Source organism: Paramormyrops kingsleyae, chromosome 3 (assembly GCF_048594095.1).
Source record: "Paramormyrops kingsleyae isolate MSU_618 chromosome 3, PKINGS_0.4, whole genome shotgun sequence".
In the NCBI taxonomy this organism is placed as follows: domain Eukaryota; kingdom Metazoa; phylum Chordata; class Actinopteri; order Osteoglossiformes; family Mormyridae; genus Paramormyrops; species Paramormyrops kingsleyae.
Window position 1 is genome coordinate 1,022,156 of NC_132799.1, and position 22,706 is coordinate 1,044,861.

Consider the following 22,706-nt stretch of genomic DNA (forward strand, 5'->3'; position numbering starts at 1 on the left):
GGAAAAAAAACCACGTCAGATGCAGATGTTAGAAGTTAATGTTCTGGATGTGTAGTGGCATAGGTCACTTTTGTCTCCCAGCGGGTGCAAGGTGAGATAAATAAATCTGTAAAGAAGAAAAACAGTACATTTTACAATAAATTATTAGACATTGACATGAAGAACACCAGTCACATTTTCAAATATAACTTGTTCACTTAGCAGGGATGGTGTGGTGGTTAGCATTATCGCTTATGAATATATCGCATCCTAAAGACAGAAGCGGAGTGGAGTTTGCACCTTCTTCCCATGCTGTCATGGGGGTTTCCTTCCACCCAGTTTACTAGGAGATTCCAGATGATCCGTCTCAGTGTGTCCCCTGTGGTGGTGTGAGTCTGCCTTCTGCTTGTAGCTTCTGGAATGGGCTCTGGATTCCTATAACCCTGGATAGCACAAGCAGTTACACAAAATGGATGTTGAAATACCATCTGATAAATTGTCCCCTCGGTAAAATCACCTATGGAGAGTGGAGACAATACAGCAGAAGACTAGACTGCCCAGGTGCCCTTTTCATCTGCTTCCTTGACAGCCCGTGATAGTAAGACCACAGACATGCTTACAAATCCCTCCCACCATAAAAACCCCTCCCACACCAGGCCTAGTTGGACACCAGTACTACAGTTTCATTTTGGCTTCTCTGAGCATGTTTTTATGCCTGAAAGCAGCATTTTGCTGGGACGGCTCCTGAAAGGCGAAACATTAATGGGGGTCTTTCAGTGATTGACCACAGACTGGAAACTGGTAACAGACACTGTGAACTTATATTAAGTGCCAATTACTGTCCAATTTGTTCCACTTATTAGAAATATTCACAGACACGTTTAGTAAAAAGATGAGTATTTCATTATTTTAGTTCAGGGGTGGCCAATCTTATCCGCAAAGGGCCGGTGCATATCAGGACTCCTCAGTCAATCAGTCCTCTAATTAGTAATTTAATTAGGGAGCTGCAGCGAAAACCTGCACACACAACAACCCTTTCTGGATAAGATTGGCCACCCCTGATTTAACTCCCTAGCAGACGTTAATATCGCTATATCCTGCAGACCTGTGGGGTTAGGGTTAGGGTTAGGGTTAGGGTCTATGAAGCAGCTCGCTGGCCTGAACCTAGTAACAACTTATTTTTAGAAAATACCTATTTACAAAAAATAATTTCATCTTCAGCAGACATATCTGCTGCCCAAAGGGCACCGTTGTTTCTCAGACAATGTTGCTGCTGCTAATCGAAGCCACACCTGTCCCCCCCTAAATCTCACATATGCACATTACAGCAGACTTGTACTTGCTGGATACTTTAATGCATCTCACTGGTTATATTCATTTCCCGGAGCTTTAAAAGGTGATCTTTTGGAAAGCATTCTCAGAATTAAAAGCTGATAATTACATATGCATGTATTCAAGGATCCTGCGACCCCAGTTGGATGGATGTACTCAAGGACGTAACTTTGGTTTGAACATTGGGGGGGGTGGGGTGGTTGAGTTCTCCACTCATTTAGGGGAACCATGATTGTTGGTGGCGGGGTTATATTAACCGATTTTGATTTATTGGGGGGGATTACAACTTCCCCCCCTGTATTTTACTCCCATGCATCTCCTGCTGCTGATGCTCATGATGGGAGAACAGGAGGCATGGATGCTGATGCCTCAGACAGAGAAACACGCGGTGAGGATGGTCCAACATGAAAGCCGATACAAAAGATTCAGAAGCCATATTTGGTCATATATCCTTTGAGAATTCAAACCTGTAATGTAATTATAAAGGCTGAAAAATCCGCCCCCCCGAGCGGCAGAACACAAATTCTGTCAATTCATTTATAATAAAAACATTTCAGTAGCATTTCAGTAACATTTCAGTAGCACAGGGTATTCGGCTGCCAACTAACTGGCTCGCATCTGTTTCACAAGAAAAGAAGTAGTGAAATTTTAATGGTAGTGTGATTTTTTTCACTGGCTCTTTTGCACCCCGCAATCAAATGGCGCCCTAGGCGATCGCCTACGTGGTCTATAGGGCGGGTCGGGCCCTGCCCAAGCAGCAGTTAACAGTGCCCGCTGGTGCTGAGTGCAGTATGCAGTTACTGGTTTTATAATGCCCGGTAGTGATGGAACAGGTGCCAGTATCTATAGACAGTGCCTGCATTATGCCGTGAAGAACTGACCTTGGTTTTCTACCAGTGAATGGGCTGTGGAGCTCCACCCTCTAATATGGCTAAGAGAACAGTGTATATTGTGATCCAACATTATATTCACAAACACCCAGCCAAACCTGTTCTACGTACCAGTGTGTACAAGGGCATAACTTTGGGTTGAGCACTGGGGGGGGGGGGGATTGTATTGGCTGGTTCTGATTGGTGGGGGGGGTAATTTACACCCAGGTCTGTATACCATGGTAGCCTCAAAAACTTTTTTTTACTTGAAAAAGCCATTAATACATGTATAGGAAGATCTGTGAATGGTTCCAAAAATGGAAAATGCTGCCCTTTAAGTTTCAGTTAAACTACCTCTCTTGTGCTATGAGTTAAATGCCAAACAATTAATTAAACGGCTATTTATGAGAATGCGTGTCACACATTAAAATGCTACGTAACAGTAACAAAGCTGTCAATACAAGTCATCCGCGCAACAGTGACATTAGCTCTATAAATACCCTGCAAATGTACCGGAGCGTCCGCCACTACTGGCCTGACGAGTTGAGGCTTAATGTGGAATCCGAAGCACACAAGATTTACGCCTTTATTGCAAACGATGTTTCGGGGTTAACTCAAGGTAACTAAATGTGATATGGACTCTTCCTATGTCTCGATTAAATGACACAATTCCAGCAGACAGGCGCGTACTACAGAGGAAAATGTGTAAGTGTTGAGAAAACGCCATGTCTGGCAGCCTGGCCGGACAGAACAGCCTCTCCCCATAACATACAGCCATCTATCCGCCCGTTCTGCATGGCTGATTGTCCGGTAGAGGACCTCTGGGCTGGGCTCAGCGCAAAGCACTGAAAGGGCGCATCCTGGATGAGAGGCCAGCCCAACACACCCTCGTATGGAAGAGCAAATGCTAAGACCAATTTAGAGACGCGGTAATAATGGTTTTATTTTTATGTGCATTGGCAATTACGTATGAATAAGAAATATGTCATACCGAAAGAAAACCCATTTGCAATTAAGCCACAATTCGTTCATTCACTAGCTGATATACGGGGCTTTCTGAACTTGATAATGAATTGCATTAAAATTTGAGCATATTTTTAAGATCCATTTTAAGGATTTCCAATACGTTATTTTCAACGTATAATAATTGTTTGCAATTAATGTAAACACGTATACGGCCGATAAAAACTAATCTATACAGTAAACCTATGCCTTAATCTGACCGCACATTATAGTGCAGATTGACCATATATATAGGAGCGATATCCCCTTTTTTATAAGGGGGACAGCCTTCATGCGTCACGGGTCAATGGAAATACAGAGGAGCTTTTCATCACCGATACGGCACCAGCTCTGATGTTACTCCAGATGCTGGATGAAGAAGTGGAGGACGGACCATCCCCACACTACTCATACCATGTCCAGGATGGACTCCGGCTACAGGAACCGCTCGCCGCATCCGCATGAACTGAACATCAGCGCCGATCAGTCACTGGATGAAGATGAGCAACTTTTAAAGTACATCTGGCGGGAGTACCTGCACCCTAAGCAGTATGAATGGGCTTTGATAGTCGGTTACATAATCGTCTTCTTCGTCTCCTTAACTGGAAATACGCTTGGTAAGTTTCAAAATATTTATTCCATCGGCACTCTATATAAAGATGCATTCGTAACTAACTTAAAGTGTAAATATGCTCAACATAATTTAATTTCCAGTATGTTGCCACTCTTCTATGCATTTATAAAAAATACTTGCAATAAGCTACTGATATGGTTTATATCTGTCATACCATCTAAAAAATGTTACAATAAGTTAAATGCTACATGTTAATTGGGATATATAAAATCATTTATGAACAAATACAACGTGTAGTAGAAAATAGTGTGCCGTATATAATGTTATATCCAATCCGTATCAATCCGTGCCTTGCAAGTTGTATTACTTTACCTGAGGGATGAGCATCGTTAATGGGTTAATATGCATACTGCACTGGTAAACAAACAAAGACTTTGGGGAAGCCAGGACCAGTTCACGAGGACCTCATTTAAAAGCAATCGACATGCATCTGTGCCATTAACGTATGAATACGCTGCATTTCGTCTAAATGACAGTGCACGTTTTAGTTAGAGGTGAATCACATCGGATTTCCCTCCCCGTTAACCCAAAGCGTTTCCCATGTCATCTGCTTCTCCGAATTACTTGACAGAGAGCAAATCGTATACAGAAGGGTGAAATTAATCGGCTATCGCTCATGTGTCACTTGTTTTCTTAAAGTAGTAGTATTTATCGAAAGTAAAAGCTATTGTCTTAAACAGTAAAACAAAAGCTACACATTATTTCCCACTAACGTGAACCAATCAACGAATTTTTCTGTTCAGTCAAATAATGTAAAGATCTTTGAGTGGGCGATCTTTAAAGTGGACACATCTGTATTACAGCTGTAAAAAGACTGAATTGAGACTGTCTTATAACGTCTGAAGTGTTGCGTTGTTACCGTGCGATTATTGCTGAAACCACTCAAAGCTACAAGGTTATACATTTGCAATTACTGAGAATATGAGGTTTTTAATCTTCGGTTTGATTGTGGCATTTCCACGTATTTATCTTTTCAGCTTATATAATGAGCTTTTCCAGTTCCGCTAGTGCTGAGGATTCATTTAGATGTAAAAGTATGTTTTTTGGGGGGAGAACGGATGAAATGAACCCAGATTATACACTGATGGGTAGCCTATAAGTGCATCCCCGCCCCTCGGTTTCTTACAAATTCCATTCCGGGGCACGTTTGACTGTCTAAACTGGCTTATTCTCACACTGACTCTACTGCCTTGTTGATGTTTATGGGAGAGCGGGGACAGTTGCTCCACTTTTTGCATTTCCTTCAGTATCTCAGAGCCTATTTGCAATAGAAAGACAACATTTTAATACATTAAAGCCACATCTGTCACCTATCAACCCATATACTGCTACAACATGTGTAAATATTATAACACTGAAGTAAATAACATTTTACTGGAGAGAGAGAAACGTTGCAACCGTCCCCACATAGGGTGACGGCTGCAACAGTCCTGAGGGGCAGTTGCATCACTTATTAAAATGTAATAAAAATCATTCTTGACAAACATTATTCACTTTTTTTGTTTAATTTGATCTGACAGTGTTCATTGAGTTCACTGAGTTGATAAAGTTGAGAAGGCAGTAACTGGTATTTACCATAGGCGTACGTAACATCCTTACAAAAACACAATGATAGACTTCTGTTACTTATTAATGAAATTGTGATATTAAGCAAATGATAATGGAAATCCATTTAACTTCCTAAAAATGACTTAGATCTACACACTACACATATTAATTGACTGAGAATTAGTGTTACATTCAGTAAAATGATGTGAAAACATATTTGGTTCTTTTGATACAACGCAACTGGCATTACACTCACAACTCTTGAGTTAGCCTTGAGTTGCATTGTCTCTGCAGCTAAGTTGAGAATGCGTAGAGGGACACCCCTATCTGTTTTTCTCTACCTGTCTCGTGTCATACTGAAAAAAAGAAACAGGACATATAATTTGGAAAATTTTGCAGCTGAGTCTAACTTTTTCAAAGAGCAAGTTATTGATATACAGGAGGGAACATCTGACTATTGAAATGTATTAATTATCAAGCCAATAAAACCACATTATATATATATTTTATCTAATTTTAATTATTATTGTCATGAGGGAGAGTTGCAATAAAACGTTGCAACTGACCCCACATGGCCAGCCATTTTTAAACTAGCTATACTAGCTTAGCACATTAGCTTGGAAACATCAGTGGTGGCTTGATGGTTAGGGTGGCGCACTTGTAATTGAAAGATTGCAGGTTCGAATCTTTCACCAGCACGTTACCACTGAGGTACCCTGAGCAAGGTACCATCCCCAAGCACTGCTCCCCGTCACGGACATCACGGAGAATTAGCTGCCCCCTGCTATGTCACGAAAGTCACATATGGGTCAAATGCAGAGGATGCATTTCGTTGTTGCGCACTGTGTGCTGTGGTGTGTTGACACTGATCACTAAATTCTAATTCTAAGTCTGTTAAAAGCGAAGAAACTGCAGATTCAAATGATACAACTTTACAATACTTCATGCAAACAGTTTAGACACTATGAGAAAAATTCTGATCATAAAAAAATTTACTTTCTTAACTTGCTTTTTGGTTCCCCCAGAAGATATGATCAAAACTGGCTGCAATCTTGCAGAAAGACGGAGGGTGCAACTGAGCATTTGCAGTGTGATTGTCATAACTCTAGCTTGTTTCTGATTGGAGAAATCTGCAGTGTTGCAACTGTCACATGTTGCAACTGTCCCTGCTCTCCCCTATATTTACATTTGTTACCGCAAATTTACGTGCTTTTTATATCACATTCTGACAACTATCAGCGAATTGCATGAATGAATTTTTAGAGAATTTCCAGACACTTTTCAGGATCAAACGCGATGTCGGCACGAGATGGGTGACGTAGCTTCATTTCACACCTGCAGTCTGTATCGCGGTGTGGAAGAACCGTCACATGCGGACCGTCACCAACTATTTCATCGTGAACCTGGCCTTTGCTGATATCCTGGTAACCATCACCTGCCTTCCTGCGAGCCTCGTGGTGGACATCACGGAGACCTGGTTCTTCGGGGAGACCCTGTGCAAGGTGCTGCCTTACTTACAGGTGAGGGAATTGTTACGTGACGAGATGCCCGAACTCTAATTCCACAGCAGGAGAACAGTCTGAGCAGTTCCCAAACCCAGAGTATGCGTCCGGGAAATAATCCCTGTTAGAATTAATCTTTTCTGAGGCCCAATAAGAAGTAATTTCATCAAAAAAGTAATTAATGTTTCGTCATCTTGTACAATTACACAGATTAAACATCGCACATTGAAACGAATGTGAGTCTGTGTAACAGCCGCCCGGCTAATTAAGCAGCTCCTGCAGTGGGGACGTGTGGCTCCCCTCCCTCCGTCTGCTGTTACAATCAGCACGGTAACCTGTCAGTGTTCACAGAGCTATGAGGAAACGGCCTGATATCGCTGGGTAAACGTTAACTCGACAGCACAGTCTAAATGGTGCCCACCTGCTTCGGAGAAGAGCGAGTTTAAAGCAACAAGCAGGACCACAGTTTAGAGACGAGAGGGTATTACTTCCGGCCCCTAAATAATAATAATAATTTAACCTTTATTGTCCCTCATGGGGAAATTCTTTTTACGCCTCCATCAACTTGCTCTTTGTAGAGTAAGCTGTATGCGAAGGGCAGCCACCTGTTGGGGCGCCCAGGGAGCTGGGGGTTAAGGGCCTTGTTGGGGCGCCCAGGGAGCTGGGGGTTAAGGGCCTTGTTGGGGCGCCCAGGGAGCTGGGGGTTAAGGGCCTTGTTGGGGCGCCCAGGGAGCTGGGGGTTAAGGGCCTTGTTGGGGCGCCCAGGGAGCTGGGGGTTAAGGGCCTTGTTGGGGCGCCCAGCGAGCTGGGGGTTAAGGGCCTTGTTGGGGCGCCCAGGGAGCTGGGGGTTAAGGGCCTTGTTGGGGCGCCCAGGGAGCTGGGGGTTAAGGGTCTTGTTGGGGCGCCCAGGGAGCTGGGGGTTAAGGGCCTTGCTCAAGGACCTGCAGATGAGCTGAGGCTGGGTTTGAACCGGCAACCTTCTGATTACAGGCACACAGGCTTAGCCCACTGAGCCACACGCTGAGAGGAAGGTCCCCATGCTGAATTAGTGGCATGCAGGGCCGATACAACCAACTCGTCAGAACACTGGTCCTGGTGCCGAATATCCAGTCGATAAGCAAACACAAGTGATGCTTCTCTCAAGAAAAGCGAATCATCATGGCAGGTTTTAAAACAGAATATGAGCATTTAAGAGCACTGTGTGTATAATGTTGACAATCTCTGGTCGTTTTTATATGTGGGCTGTAGTAATGGAAAAAGCTTGTGGGTAGCAGAGGGCAGTCTGCAAATTGTCAAATAGGCCCGAGTTTATGAAATAATGACAGGTGGATCTGCATGGGGACAAGCGTCACATGGGTGTTTTCAGACGTGCTGCAGAGAGACAGGTACAGGCCAGGCGCCTGGGTTGGTTTAGGCATTCAGCTTAGGTTGGCCCTGGGGCAGCGTCTGCACTGCACTGTCTGGCATTTAAACCCATCCCAGTTCTCGCCCAAAACTACTCGCACCAACATGACACACTGGGGAAATAACTGCATTTTTTTCCGTAATGATGGCAGCAACCAAAGTCTAGAACCTTCCCCAGTAATAATTCAAAAACACAATATCCACACGATCATTTAAAAAATCTTGTCACTAAGAAAATCTGTAAAATTTTCACACTGTATAAATTCATTAGGCTTCTATTCAGGGTCCACATGAGGTATAAGCTAGTAAAACTGCTGCTTAGAGCCCAGTGGCCACCAGGGGGCCCCCCATCTCACCAGCCTGTCAGAATGGCGATGACAAATGACAACCAGGTTAATCACATTTCGCTTAAGGCCCTGAAAAGGGTGGGGCTGGCCCTGCTATTGTATATTGTTATAGTCAACATTTTCTAAGAAAGACTTAGCTGTTCACACTGAGAACTCGGCCTTGTTGACAGCTTTATTTAGTTTTTATTTATTCAGAGACGATGTTCAGATCCAGCCATACAGGAAACAGGATGCGTTGGGGATTACAACACAATCAATAGCCTGTATTATTTTAAAGATAGAGATGTATTATTTTTACACATTATTCCACCATGTCATTTTGTATCATTTATGTAGGTGCTCCCCTTAGACATTAGATCTTATAGTGGAATATAACTAACATTAGACTTAAGTGGCAGATATCAGACTATCATTGTGCATGTGTGTTTTTATTATTGATGTTTCCTGAAGCCACGCCCCCTCTCTGTCTACAGAGTGAATATATGAATTTATAGGCTAGTTATTTATCAGTGACAGTCATTACTACATTTTGTAGTGGTTGCTAAATTAAGGCCTCGACAGTTTGCCCGTCTCCAGTGCTACACTGTGACTAACTGCACTGCACACAGCGTAACAGTGTTTGTGACACAGCCTAACTGCAGTGCACACAGCCTAATCGTGTATGTGCCACAGCCTAACTGCACTGCACACAGCCAAACTGTGTATGTGAAAGCCTAACTACAGTGCACACACTCTGTGTATGTGACACAGGCTAACTGCACTGCACACAGCATAACTGTGTTCATGACACAGCCTAAGTGGACTGCACACAGCCTAACTGTGTATGTGATACAGCCTAACTGCACTGCACACAGCCTAATCGTGTATGTGACACAGCCTAACTGCACTGCACACAGCCTAATCGTGTATGTGCCACAGCCTAACTGCACTGCACACAGCCAAACTGTGTATGTGACAGCCTAACTACAGTGCACACACGCTGTGTATGTGACACAGGCTAACTGCACTGCACACAGCCTAATCGTGTATGTGACACAGCCTAACTGCACTGGACACAGCCTAACCGTGTATGTGACACAGCCTAGCTGCACTGGACACAGCCTAACTGTGTATGTGACTCAGTCTAACTGCACTGCTGTTACATACTCCGTTACACACTCCACGTTACATGCAAAACCCATTCATGTATCAGGTTAAAATACCGCAGGGTAGATAACAAATTTTCATTCCCACTCAGTCTTCCATAACAGTAAAGTAATATGTCCTCCCAACCAATGGGGTCAATGTAGTGAATAAAGAGGGGGAAGTCCCCCCCCCATCCTTCTCGAACACAGTAATCTGTTTTGGTTTCACACTCATACTGGAGCCGCGTGAGAAAGTTACCGCTAATGTTACTACAGGGTAGATTAAGGGGTATATTTACCATTTTGCCCCCATTGCCTCAAAACACCATTATGGTAAAGCAGCGATATTTAAGCGGCTTTCAGTGTGTGTGTGTGTGTGTGTGTGTGTGATTGGGATATAAGAGAGTGAGGAGAGAGATGTGTCCCCCCCCATCCCACCTAACTAAATGCCTGCTCTGCTTACCTACTTTGTCTGTTTTTCTTTTCTTTGGAATATACCTAAATAAGCTCATTCTATTAGAGCTTTATACAACTGTCTGCTATTTTACAATGTAATATAGCCTGTTAGTGCTGTTAACTTGCTGAATCCCATAATGCGTAATGGTGTGACGTTCCCTTACAGAAAGCATAGCGTCACGTTTATGTCCCTGCACGCATTAGTTCTGCGTCCCTTCTTGACTATGGCCAATGAGAGTCAGTGAGGCATGTCAGGACGTACTCTAAGACACTGTTTCCCAGCCTTTTTTCTGCCACGGCCTGCTTTTCATGTAGTGATTATCCCTGGGCTCACCATCGTCTAACACATACTACTAATTGGCTCTTACCAATAACACATATCACGTTACACTTTACCTGCTGCTTGAGGATCAAGTCAATTTTCTGAAAATTCCTTTATCAAAAACTTGTCCACAGTCTTGTCTTTTTTACTACAGGGCAGATTGCAAATTGTCGAGCATAGGCCTATGTATATGAACTGGTGTTAAGCCTATGTATATGAACTGGTGTTAGGCCTATGTGTATGAACTGGTGTTAAGCCTATGTATATGAACTGGTGTTAGGCCTATGTATATGAACTGGTGTTAGGCCTATGTATATGAACTGGTGTTAAGCCTATGTATATGAACTGGTGTTAGGCCTATGTGTATGAACTGGTGTTAAGCCTATGTATATGAACTGGTGTTAGGCCTATGTGTATGAACTGGTGTTAAGCCTATACAGTATATATGAACTGGTGTTAAGCCTATATATATGAACTGGTGTTAAGCCTATACAGTATATATGAACTGGTGTTAAGCCTATGTATATGAACTGGTGTTAAGCCTATGTATATGAACTGGTGTTAAGCCTATGTAAATTAACTGGTGTTAAGCCTATGTATATGGACTGGTGTCAGTTGTAGGCAGGTGTTATTCTTGGCTGCAGCTGATTGTGTGACTAAGTGCACTTAAAAACTATTGGCCAATTAAATTAATAAAAAAGTTGCCTGTACACAGAGCTTTATTCATCTAAGCCATTTACACACCACTGTTTCAAATCTATGGTTTTATGTATCAGGACGTAACAAAAAATCTGGTCTTTAGTGTTAAAGTTTGGTAAATACAACCTCAGATGAACTACAACACATGACATATTTCACTGTGCCAAAATGCAGAAGCAGTGTGTGAAAAATTAAGTGCAGCCCTACTGCTTCCATGGGAATGAAGGGGGTAAGTGGCTGCCAGGTGCTGATAATCAAATGCACTTGATTAATTTATCATCAGCACTTGTGACCACGTCTATAAAAGCAGAGGTTTGGCAGTTTGCTGGTCTGGAGCATTCAGGTGTGTTAACACAATGCCAAGGAGGAAAGACATCAGCGATGATCTTAGAGAAGCAATTGCCGCTGCCCATCAATCTGGGAAGGGTTATAAGGCCATTTGCAAACAATTTGGAGTCATTCTACAGTGAGAGATTATTCACAAGTGGAAAACATTAAGGACATTTGCCAATCTTCCCATAAGTGGATGTTCCAGCAAATTCACCCCAAGGTCAGACTGTGCAATTCTCAGAGAAACTGCAAAAAACCCAAGAGCTACATCTCAGACTCTACAGGCCTCAGTCAGCATATTAATTGTTGAAGTTAATGACGGACCAATTAGAAAAAGACTGAACAGGTATGGATTGTTTGAAAGGGTTGCCAGGAGAAAGCCTCTTCTCTCTAAAAAGGACATGGCAGCATGGCTTAGGTTTGCGAAGTTGCATGTGAGCAAACCACAAGACTTCAGGAACAACGTCCTGTGAACAGACGAGACCAAAGTGGAGATGTCTGGCCATAATGCACAGCGCCATGTTTGGCAGAAACCAAAACACAGCATATCAGCACAAACATCATACCATCTGTCAAGCACAGTGGTGGATGGGTGATGATTTGGGCTTGCTTTGGAGCCACAGGTCCTGGGCACCTTGCGGTCATTGAGTCGACCATGATCTCCTCTGTATACCATATTGTAGAGTCAGCTAAAGCTTGGCCGAAATTGGGTCATGCAACAGGACAATGATCCCAAGCAGCATAATGACTGGAAAAGAAAAGAATCAAGGTGTTGCAATGGCCCAGCCAGAGTCCAGACCTCAACCCATGTGAAATGCTATGGCAGGACCTTCAGAGAACTGTGTATAAAACCTCAATGAACTGAGGGGAGGGGCAAAATTCCTACACAACAATGTGAGAGACTGATAGTCATTCAGAAAACGATTATTTCAAATTACTGCCGCTAAAGGTGGTTCTACAAGCTATTGAATCAGGGGCTATACTTCATTTTTTTTAAATAAATAACATGACTTCATACACGGCACACCTGTACCTGTACTGGTAAGATAACGCCTCACCAGTGTGGCTAGTGAAAAACCACTGCTGTAAAGGAGCATATGATTGGCTGAATGTATACGCCTACAGTGAACGAATGACCAAGAGTGTCACACTCACTCACCAACTCACTCCACTCCTTTGGGTCTCTCATTCTCCCTCTGAATGAGGGACCTGAAGGGGTGAACGAGTTGGTGGGCGACTCGGGGTAGTGAACCAGAGAGCCGTACCTCGGTTGTGACTGAAATACACCTTCAACTGGGGTAGTATGTAGCCTAAATGTATTTTTCTCACGACTAATTTTAGCTAGCACTATTTAGCAGAGATGGGGGACTCGAGTCACATGACTTGACTCGAGTCAGACTCGAGTCACAATTTTCAGGACTTGAGACTTGCTTGATTGAAGTAAGAAAATGACTTGACTTGACTTTGACTTGAGAGTAAGTGACTTGAGACTTGACTTGACTTAAAGTGGAAGACTCGACAATGACTTGAACTTTTAAATATAATTCGTTTAATAAAATAAAATAATTTAATAAAATAATTATGACTCAGCAGCACCATAATTGGCGCCTGCGCCCTTAACGCTGCACAACTCTTAACGTTACCAAGAAGAAGAAGAAGAATGCTGCACAACTCAAACCGCGCCAAACATGGCAGACAATAGTCGAGCTCCTCATATAGTCACGTTTGGCTATAAGGACTTTGAACTAGACCGTACTAACAAAAAAAGATTTGCCAGATGCAGAGAATTCAACGCGAGAGTATCAGACACGACAACCACAACATCAAATTTCATCCGGCACTTCAAAAACCACAAGGAAAGGTAAGAAAGTCGAATTCTTTATAGTCAATTTAATAAAACGATTACTAATTAATTAAATTAATCTTTTCTGTTTGTCATAATTTGGCCTTGGTTGCATGTTTTTTTTATCAGAAATGTGATGATCATCTCATAAATAAAACGCTATAACGTTACCAGTGGCGTAGCCACATTTTAATGTTGAGTGCAACTTGAAATGAAAGGGCTTCTCGATATTACATGTAAACTATAATGTCTATATTAAATGTGCGCATTTTCAAGCGTTTGTATGGACTGACTGCGTGTGGTTAGTTGAATGGCAGCTCGTGTAAAGTTATACTGCATGAAAATCTAAGATGAAAGCGTCGGTGCAATCACTTCTCCTTCAATAACTCGTTCAAAACTTTTTGGTCATACAGACAAGAATAATTTCATCGTTCGAATCGGTTACGTTAAGTGTCTATAATTTTTTTGTGTACACTCACAATAACAAGAAAATGTTGTGTGCTGTATAACAATGAAACCAGTTCAAATAGAAAACAAATATATCAGATTATATTAGGGAAGCTCATTTCGGTTAATTTTCCCAACCGACAACCGCCGTTCGTTAACCGAACATTAATCCTTAACCGATCGGATTAGAACATTAAATTGGAATTGAATTAAATCAGAAATGAGGAGTGTCTGATTAAACATGCAAACTTTTTTTTCAGTTTTATTTTAACATGTGCGAACAACAACACACAAACAGAATCTGGATTCACACATCGTCAAATTTTCATGCACCTGCAGCAGCGTTTCCGACAACAGACAAAAACTAATTAATATACAGTCGACCCTCGCCACTTTGCGCTTCGACTTAAGCGGATATTCAATAAAAGTTGATCGAGACAGTAAAAATCTACTTTTTGAGCGCTTGGCTGTGTGAAATTACTGGCTATCCTATCCTCTTCCTATCCGGCCCACTGATTGGCTCAGTTTCACGCTTGTTGCTTTCTCTCATATACGCGTCTACGTCATTACGCATCGGAACCGTCTTTGCTGTTGTGTTTGCGTGACTAAAGGCTGTTATTTCATGTCTGAAGGGCTCTAATAATGTTAAAAACCGTATTTAGAAGGTCTTAAACATGTTGTCTATGCTCTACCTATGGAAGTATTTCCCTTGTAAATAAAGAATCCTACTTCGCGGAAATTCACTCGTCGCGGTAGAAGGCACGTGTTGTTGCATGTGATAACGCCCCATGAGTTTAACTGATAGTAATAATCGGTCAAAATTCATTTGGTCGGTTAACGGTTAAACGGTCAATATGAGCATCCCTAGATTATATATTATGTATGAAACGTGTATATTGCGCGTCCACCGCAGAGATGACGATTAAGCTTCATAACTTCATCACTGGGCTATATTAATGTAGCACAGATATGCATATAATTTAAATATAGCAATGCAAATAAGATACATAATATATGTATATAAGTTCATCTTTTCTGTAAAAATGTTTCTGTGCAAAAATAAAAATGTATTGAAAATTTAACCTCTGTTTGTTTTAGTACTGCAACTTGACTTGACTTGGCTTGAAACTTATCAGGACTCGACTTGACTTGCTTAGGGTGAACCCTTGACTTGACTTGACTTGCTTGATTTGTCTTAACTGTGACTTGAGACTTGACTCGAGACTTGATGGTTAACACTTGAAACTTGCTTGGACTTGATCATATGCGACTTGTCCCCATCTCTGCTATTTAGCATGATCTGTTTGACATATCGGAACACAAGTGTTTCAGATCTATTTTATGCAAATAGCAAGTACCACTGAAGAAGCTGGTGAATGAATCTTTTAGGTGAATCAAACTGTCATTTCCCCTGTCCTTAGTAATCTGTGCACGAAGGTGGTGGCGGGAACTGGGCTCGCCAAGCCGGTCACAAAGTAGCTGGATTAGATGATTGATTCTTGGGTAGATGTCTTTTGGTGTGGTGGGGTTAGGGTTAGGGTTAGGGTCTCGGAGAAACAGGCTACTTCATAGATGCTTCACATTTACTTACATTTCAAATCAAATACGGGTAAACAAAAAGAAAATCCATAATGACAAAAACAATTTGACCTCATGGAGAGATGGAATAGATCTCCATTTGGAGTCCACTTTTATCCCATAAAAATAACTACAGTGGAACCAGAAGCAAACCGCAGTGGGGTAAATTATGCTGGTCCATACCATTACCATGATGAAATGACCATGCGTACAATATAGAACAGCTTAGTTGGGGTTAATGGTACACAAAGGTCATTGCTTGGAATGAACCACAGTTTTGGATTCATGGTTCGATACAGTTTTGCTAACAGTCGGTAAACAGAATTTGTTTTGAAATGTATTTTTAAACATGCAAAGACAAAGACGATTAAGAAGAGTCATAAACCAAAGGTAATGCATCTGTCAACATGTCTATAACATAACCTAACAAAAGCTTATTTGCATATTATAAACATAATATTTTACTGGAAAATGAAAATGTTCCCAGACTGCCGATTATGACTGACCAACATTAGCCGTAACCAAATTGCAGCCACAATTAGCATGATGTCTTCCATATTGAACATCAGCTTGTGAATTTAGGTTCTGCCAGTGTTAATAAATGTATTTATTTGTTTCATTGTGCATACCGAGCCAAAAACTGAACCGTACACGACAAATACGTGTGCCCTCACAACTACAACTTACGTGAAGATGGTTCTCAACAATAAATTCTAAACAGGAATCTTAATTAGTTTGTAATTCTCCCAGTTTTGGCTCTTACATTTTTTACTTTAGTATTTTGTTAGTCTGGTAGTTTATTCTGTAGTTTTTAATTGAAACCCGAGCACAAAATGACTGACGCCCTTCGAGGGGATTCTTCGGGTCAACACCACACAGGACAACAGACAGACTTCCTCATTGGTGTCTATTCTGTTTCTGTCTCTCTCTCTGTCTCCCGGGAAACTGCAGACCATCTCGGTGTGTGTCTCTGTGCTGACGCTCAGCTTCGTCGCCCAGGACCGCTGGTATGCCATCTGCCACCCTCTGATGTTCAAGAGCACACCGCGACGAGCCCGCAAGAGCATCGCACTCATCTGGATTCTGTCCTGCATCATCATGGTCCCACAAGCCGTAGTCATGGAGACCACCAGCCTGCTGCCCGAGCTGTCCAACAAGACCAGCCTCTTCACCGTGTGTGATGAGCACTGGGGAGGTGAATCTGTTACTGGGAACCACTTGTGTTTCCATGTCCCACTCTTGCCAGTGTGGGGAAGCAATTAAAAAGGCCAGTAGGATGTTGGGTTACATCTCTAGGTGTGTGGAGATTAAGTCAAGGGCGGTGATGCTTAGATTATAGTTACTTCAATATTCATTCAAATACAAGAACTCGTGGTGAAATAGGTGGAAATTAGCAGGAGAACATTTTACACTGGATTTGAGAAAGTGGTTCTTTACATGGCATGTAGTTAAAATATGGAAGACTCTTCCTGTTAGTGGAGCGGAAGCTAAAACCTTGAGTTCCTTTAAATCAGGGCTAGATAAGATTTTAACAACTCTGAGCTTTTAGTTAAGTTCTCCCCAAATGAGCTTGATGGGCCGAATGGCCTCCTCTCCTTTATAAATTTCTTGTGTTCTTAACCACTGCGTATAACCTCCTGTATCCCATCCAGGACAGTGTATGTGTAAACTTTCAAACTGTGTTTTTTGTTTCACTTTTGTGTCTTATATCAACATACCATACAGTTTATAGAGAGACTATTAACAGATTACATTTTGAAATTTCTCAATTTTCCTTCTTGACAATGAAAATCTACAAAAAGTCATACTAATTCTTATCTCTGTTTGGCGGGAAACAGAATCACTGTTAGTTTTCTTTTCTGCTGACTAAAAAGGGATTGATATTTGCACAAAGCTTCCCCAAGAGTCTTCTGATTGAGACGACAGACCAAAGATAATGACCAAAGCAGGCTGCCTCCAACAATCCGATACTCAGTTATCATGAATCAGAATGACATTGCATTCATGCTCAAAGCGGTTCAGTTCTCACAATTCTCACTGAATTTTACTGTATTTGACTCTCCCTGCCGGCCCCTGGAGGATGGGCTCCCCCTTTGAGTCTGGTTAGGGTTAGGGTTAGGGTTAGGGTTCCCTCTGCTGCCCCCTGGAGGATGGGCTCCCCCTTTGAATCTGGTCCCTCCCAAGGTTTCTTCCTTCTCGGGAGTTTTTCCTTGCCACTGTCACCTATGGCTTACTCACTGGGGGCTTTGGGTGGGGATGCTGTAAAGCGCTTTGGGACAATGTAATGTTGTGATAATGCGCTGTACAAAAATAAATTTGTTTGTTGTTTTTTGTTGTTGAAGACCTTGTATGGATGGATTTTTGCATGCAAATTCATTTTCCAGGCCTAACAGTCTGCTAACATCCAGCTGGTCTCTTTACATGTATGATTCCATCCTTTCTGCTTCCCAGATGAGATCTACGCCAAAATGTACCACACCTGCTTCTTCATTGTGATTTACTTTGCTCCTTTGTGTCTGATGGTGTTGGCCTACATCCAGATATTCCACAAGCTTTGGTACCATCAGGTAAGACGGCCTCTTCTAATCGTCGTACCATGAGAGCTGCTTTCACGCTCTAAATACAAAGGCTGACACACTCATGACCAGACCCAATGCATCTCCCAGTCTTCCTCCATTAATGAACAATAAGAAACTGACAGATTCATCGTCTTGCCTTCTGTTACATGCACATGCACCTTGAGACCATGAAAGATTCTTGCCCTTGAGTAATCCATCATTTTCTAGAGTCCTGCATTAGACCTTCCAAAGCAATGCATCATTTATGAATGTGTTAATGTACATGAAGATGCCATGATGGTACCGTGAAGCCTTTTTATTGGGCATCACTTATGAAGAAACCATTATGCTGGTGATGCTATAGATGCCAGTTAGGATATCACAAATCCCAGAGGGTTTCACCCTGAGTTTGTACGAGGTGCTCTGCACACACTTACAGTATTGCTCTTGTCTACAGATCCCTGGGTCATCGTCCATCTTGCAGAGGAAGTGGCAGTCCCTGCAGTGCTCGGCCCAGGCGGGAGGTGCCGCTGAGCTCTTCAAGGTGCGCAGCAGCACAGTATCTGCTGAAATCAAGCAGATTCACTGCAGGAGGAAGACGGCCCGCATGCTGATGGTGGTCTTGCTGGTTTTTGCCCTCTGCTACCTCCCCATCAGTGTGCTCAACGTTATGAAAAGGTATCAGAGCGGGTGGCTGGTTCTGGTTCTCAAGGGTGACATTAAGGGAAGCCTAGTCTAGACCCAGTTCCTTTTTTCAACCATGTCTTCTTTTCTCTGATTAAACCTGCACCTCCCTGCACTAAACAAGCTGGCTGGGATGATCTTCAGCCCTCTTATGATGCCATACTACTACCATGAAGGAGATGTTTGTACGAGTCGGACAGAGAATGCAGGGAGGTGAAAGCAGACTGTTCTTCAAACCCAACAAAACATGGGTCTGAAAGCCCAGGCCAGAGAGAGCACACTAAAACCCACTAAAACTAGCCGAAACACTTAACCCCCACCTAAAAAAAACTCCCAAGAGCACTACAGAGGTGGGGAGCCTTCCTCAATACTTCCATCAGATCTCCTTCAACAACTGTTGCAAAAGCACACAGCTGACACTGAAGCCACCATAAAAGACAATCAGCCCAATTAGGACCAGCTGAAGATTGTTAAATGCCTGAGGGTGCTTGTGATCAATTACCATGGAAATAGAAGAGTTCACCGCTGTGATCCGCTAACTAACAGCAGCCCTGAAAATCGTTCACTGCACACCAGGGTCCGTTCATAACTTTAATAGTCTGTCTTTCAGTCCATTCTGCTGCTACAGCTGCTTGGCAAGTTTTTAAGGCATTTAATGTCTTATTTGCTCAAGATATAACAGGAAAAAAAGAAACACATGGAAAGCCTCCTCAGTCCAGCTTGGGGGCGATGTGGAGGCATTCTGAAACATCCCACGGCATTTGCATGTGAGAGTCGCAGCTAGGGGGCAATGTGGAGGCATTCTGAAACATCCCGTGGCATTAGCACGTGAAAGTCGCACCTTGGGGGCGATGTGGAGGCATTCTGAAACATCCGGTGGCATTAGCACGTGAAAGTCGCACCTTGGGGGCGATGTGGAGGCATTCTGAAACATCCCGTGGCATTAGCACGTGAGAGTCGCCGCTCGGGGGCGATGTGGAGGCATTCTGAAACATCTCACGGCATTCACACGGGAGAGTCGCACCTTGGGGGCGATGTGGAGGCATTCTGAAACATCCCACGGCATTCACACGGGAGAGTCGCACCTTGGGGGCGATGTGGAGGCATTCTGAAACATCCCGTGGCATTAGCACGTGAGAGTCGCCGCTCGGGGGCGATGTGGAGGCATTCTGAAACATCCCGTGGCATTAGCACATGAAAGTCGCAGCTAGGGGGCGATGTGGAGGCATACGCATGTGAGAGTCCGTCTTGTACAGGAAACATGATGACGATAACCCAAGTCATGTGGTACCTATTCTATTATCTTCTGACGAGGAACTAAAAAATGTTTGGTTAAATCTGAATGGAAGTAATAAATGTAATAAAATAATATAAAATTATTAAATAAAAACAATAAAATTTAAATTATACATTTTACAATCTTGTAAAGGCCAACAAGAGCGCTCTCACAAAAGTTGGCTCTGAAAATTTTTATGTTAAGTATGATTTCATAAGATAATTTGAAGTTATCAATTTAAACAGTTCAATTGTTTGTAAAAATATTAACATTGGTGATTCTATTTAAGGGGAGGCACGGGGGGGCAGTGCTCAGCACGGCTGACTCACACCTCTGGGACCTGGGCTCCGTGTGTGGAGTTTGCATGTTCTTCCCGTGTCATCATGGGGTTTCCTCCAGGTTCTCCGGTTTCCCCCCACAGCCCAAAAACATGCTGAGGTTAATTGGTGTTACCCAATTGCCCATAGGTGTGCATGTGTGAGTGTGCGCTGCAGTGGGTTGGTGCCCCATCTTCCAGGATAGGTTCTAGACCTCCCTGTGACTCTGAATAGGAAAAGCAATTACAGAAAATGAATGTATTTAATTAACATCAAGTGTTAAATTAAATACACCAATGAATGTTTTTCACCTGCACTAAACAACAGTTTATTTTGAGTGTGACTGGGATTGATGTGTTTGTCACATTTCTTTCTGCAGAGTCTTTGGAGCATTTAAGAACACAAACAGCAGAGAGACAGTCTACGCCTGCTTCACCTTCTCACACTGGCTGATTTATGCCAACAGTGCGGCCAACCCGATTATTTATAACTTTCTCAGCGGTGAGTTTGTGACCGCCTTACTTGGAGTGGCAGCTGACAGCCTGTCTTCAGTGCCATCTGCTGGCCACACTCAGCATGACATGCTAGACCATAGTGATTATTTCTGAATCAAAGCCAGTTTTTGTTACGGTCCTTACGGGCACGTAGCCCACTCCACCCCCTGATAGAGATAATCTACAGCAGGGTTGCTGGACCTCCCACAAAATATATTGCTGGCTGCATGTCAGGGTCCTAACTTTGATTTTGAGAACATGGCAGTATCCAGAGGACACTGAAACGTTCAGAGTTTGCCTAATGTATTGCAGGGGGCACTGTTTGTGCATTTTCATATAATAAGTCATATGCTATAGTCATTCCATATCCTTTTTAAAACAGCAACGGGAAAATTTTTCTCTGGCCAGTAATACCGGTCCAACAATAACCAGTGGTGCATCAGCTACGGAATCACGAATCTGCATTCTCAAAAGGTCTCAAAATCACTTTAAACATTATAGAAAGAGGCCCAGAGGATAGCTGAAAGTGCCGAACTAATCCAAGCGTGTGCTCGTTTTGAACTTTCCATGTGTGGCCTTTTCTCAGGGAAGTTTCGGGGGGAGTTCAAGGCAGCGTTCTCCTGCCATTATCTCGGGAAGGAGTGCAGCAGAGACAGCCGGGGGAGGGCGAAGCCGAAGACGGACAGCCGAAAGTCCCTGTCCACACAGATCAGCCACTTAGACAGCGTTTCCCGGATATCTGACCAGATGCTGTAGTCCCATCTGACTCCAGCACCTGGAAGAGCCTTTAACAGCATGGGCAGAAGAATGAATAGATTGGAGCCACTGTGGAACACTGCGGAACAGACCTTAGAAGAGTCCAAACTGTGTAATGAACATCCACAGCATGCTGAACTGTTGAATTCAGCAACCTGGATCCCACAGTTTATCGAAGAAACACTGATAATCAACTCTGGGTGTCTACTAACATCAAAAAGAAATCAAACAGGAACCAAACCGAAAGGAAAATCCTCCGACCACGGGAGCAGTGTGACCAGGCACCAAAGTCCTGCCCACTGTCACCGACTGACGGTTTGTCCTTTCCCCAGTGTTATAAGCGTTGCGTGTCGAGGGACAGCACGTGTAACCTTAGTCTGAACAAAGAGAAAACGCCTCTTATCTGACCTGTAACACCCTTAAATCTACTCCAGTGTCATGCTTTTGTGTAGTGTCATATCACAGTGTTACTGCAGCATGTGTCACGGCAGTGGTTCTCATCCAGGTCGTGCAGCCGTTTTCACTGGAAAATGGATTGTGGTTAAATTATTTAGACGATGACTTTTTCTTTGTTTTCCTGCCAGCATCATCAGTGAAACAAACAAACAAATATATATAAACAAAAAACTTGGGATTATAACATAATGATTGAGGCTAATCCCTGTGTTGCAGGCTTTATACAATACTGACACTGTCCATTTACTACTGGATTTTATGTGCTAACCTTGTTTCTGCATATACCAGTTATGCCATGAAAGTGCACATGAAAACATTTAATAACTTGTAAAACTGTACGTGTTTAACGTTTGGTATATATGTATGATTCTATGGTGTACACTGCCCTTTTTGTACTATTATTGAAGTAAAAAGATAAAGCTCATAACCAATAATACCTGTTCAATAATTTCCCACTTTCTCTACCCAGTGATGTTCCTACAGTATGTTTGAAATTACATTTCATTTTAATTGACTTAATGTGGACACTATATATCTCACGTTCAAACAGTTTCAAAAGCTCTAAATGCAGGTGAACACGCTTCGCCTGCAACTCCCTATTTGCAAATAGTACAAGTGATCAGTATTTCCTAAAATATAACACTTGAAACATCAAAACAACTTGCACTAATATGTCCAGACATGTTCTAGTGTAAATCCTGACAGTCACGAAATGCTAACCACGTTGGTTTACTAAACACAGACCGATT

General features: G+C 42.7%; 1 protein-coding gene across 3 annotated transcripts; it reads left to right on the forward strand.

The window, feature by feature from the left end:
- Positions 1–2,723: 2,723 nt before the first annotated feature.
- On the forward strand, positions 2,724–22,429 carry hcrtr2 (hypocretin (orexin) receptor 2). Of its 3 annotated transcripts, XM_072709335.1 has the most exons (8): positions 2,760–2,799; positions 3,549–3,799; positions 6,706–6,884; positions 16,368–16,611; positions 17,868–17,983; positions 18,432–18,652; positions 20,631–20,752; positions 21,332–22,429. In XM_072709335.1, exons 2-8 carry the CDS (start codon positions 3,556–3,558, stop codon positions 21,499–21,501), a joined length of 1,296 nt encoding a protein of 431 aa, XP_072565436.1. In that variant the 5' UTR covers positions 2,760–2,799; positions 3,549–3,555; the 3' UTR covers positions 21,502–22,429. The 3 variants fall into 3 exon arrangements, with proteins under 3 accessions (XP_023684890.1, XP_072565437.1, XP_072565436.1); XM_023829122.2 differs by having other exon boundaries at positions 2,724–3,799; XM_072709336.1 differs by having other exon boundaries at positions 2,724–3,799; positions 16,416–16,611.
- Positions 22,430–22,706: the final 277 nt, after the last annotated feature.

What these genes read in the sequence shown, in the direction of transcription:
- hcrtr2 (XM_023829122.2), top strand. Translation starts at nt 3,556, where the DNA reads ATGAAGAAGTGGAGGACGGACCATCCCCACACTACTCATACCATGTCC. An exon ending in GTGCTCAACGTTATGAAAAG is followed by an intron (nt 18,653 to 20,630) that starts GTATCAGAGCGG and finishes TTCTTTCTGCAG; the next exon opens with AGTCTTTGGAGCATTTAAGA. An exon ending in TATTTATAACTTTCTCAGCG is followed by an intron (nt 20,753 to 21,331) that starts GTGAGTTTGTGA and finishes GCCTTTTCTCAG; the next exon opens with GGAAGTTTCGGGGGGAGTTC.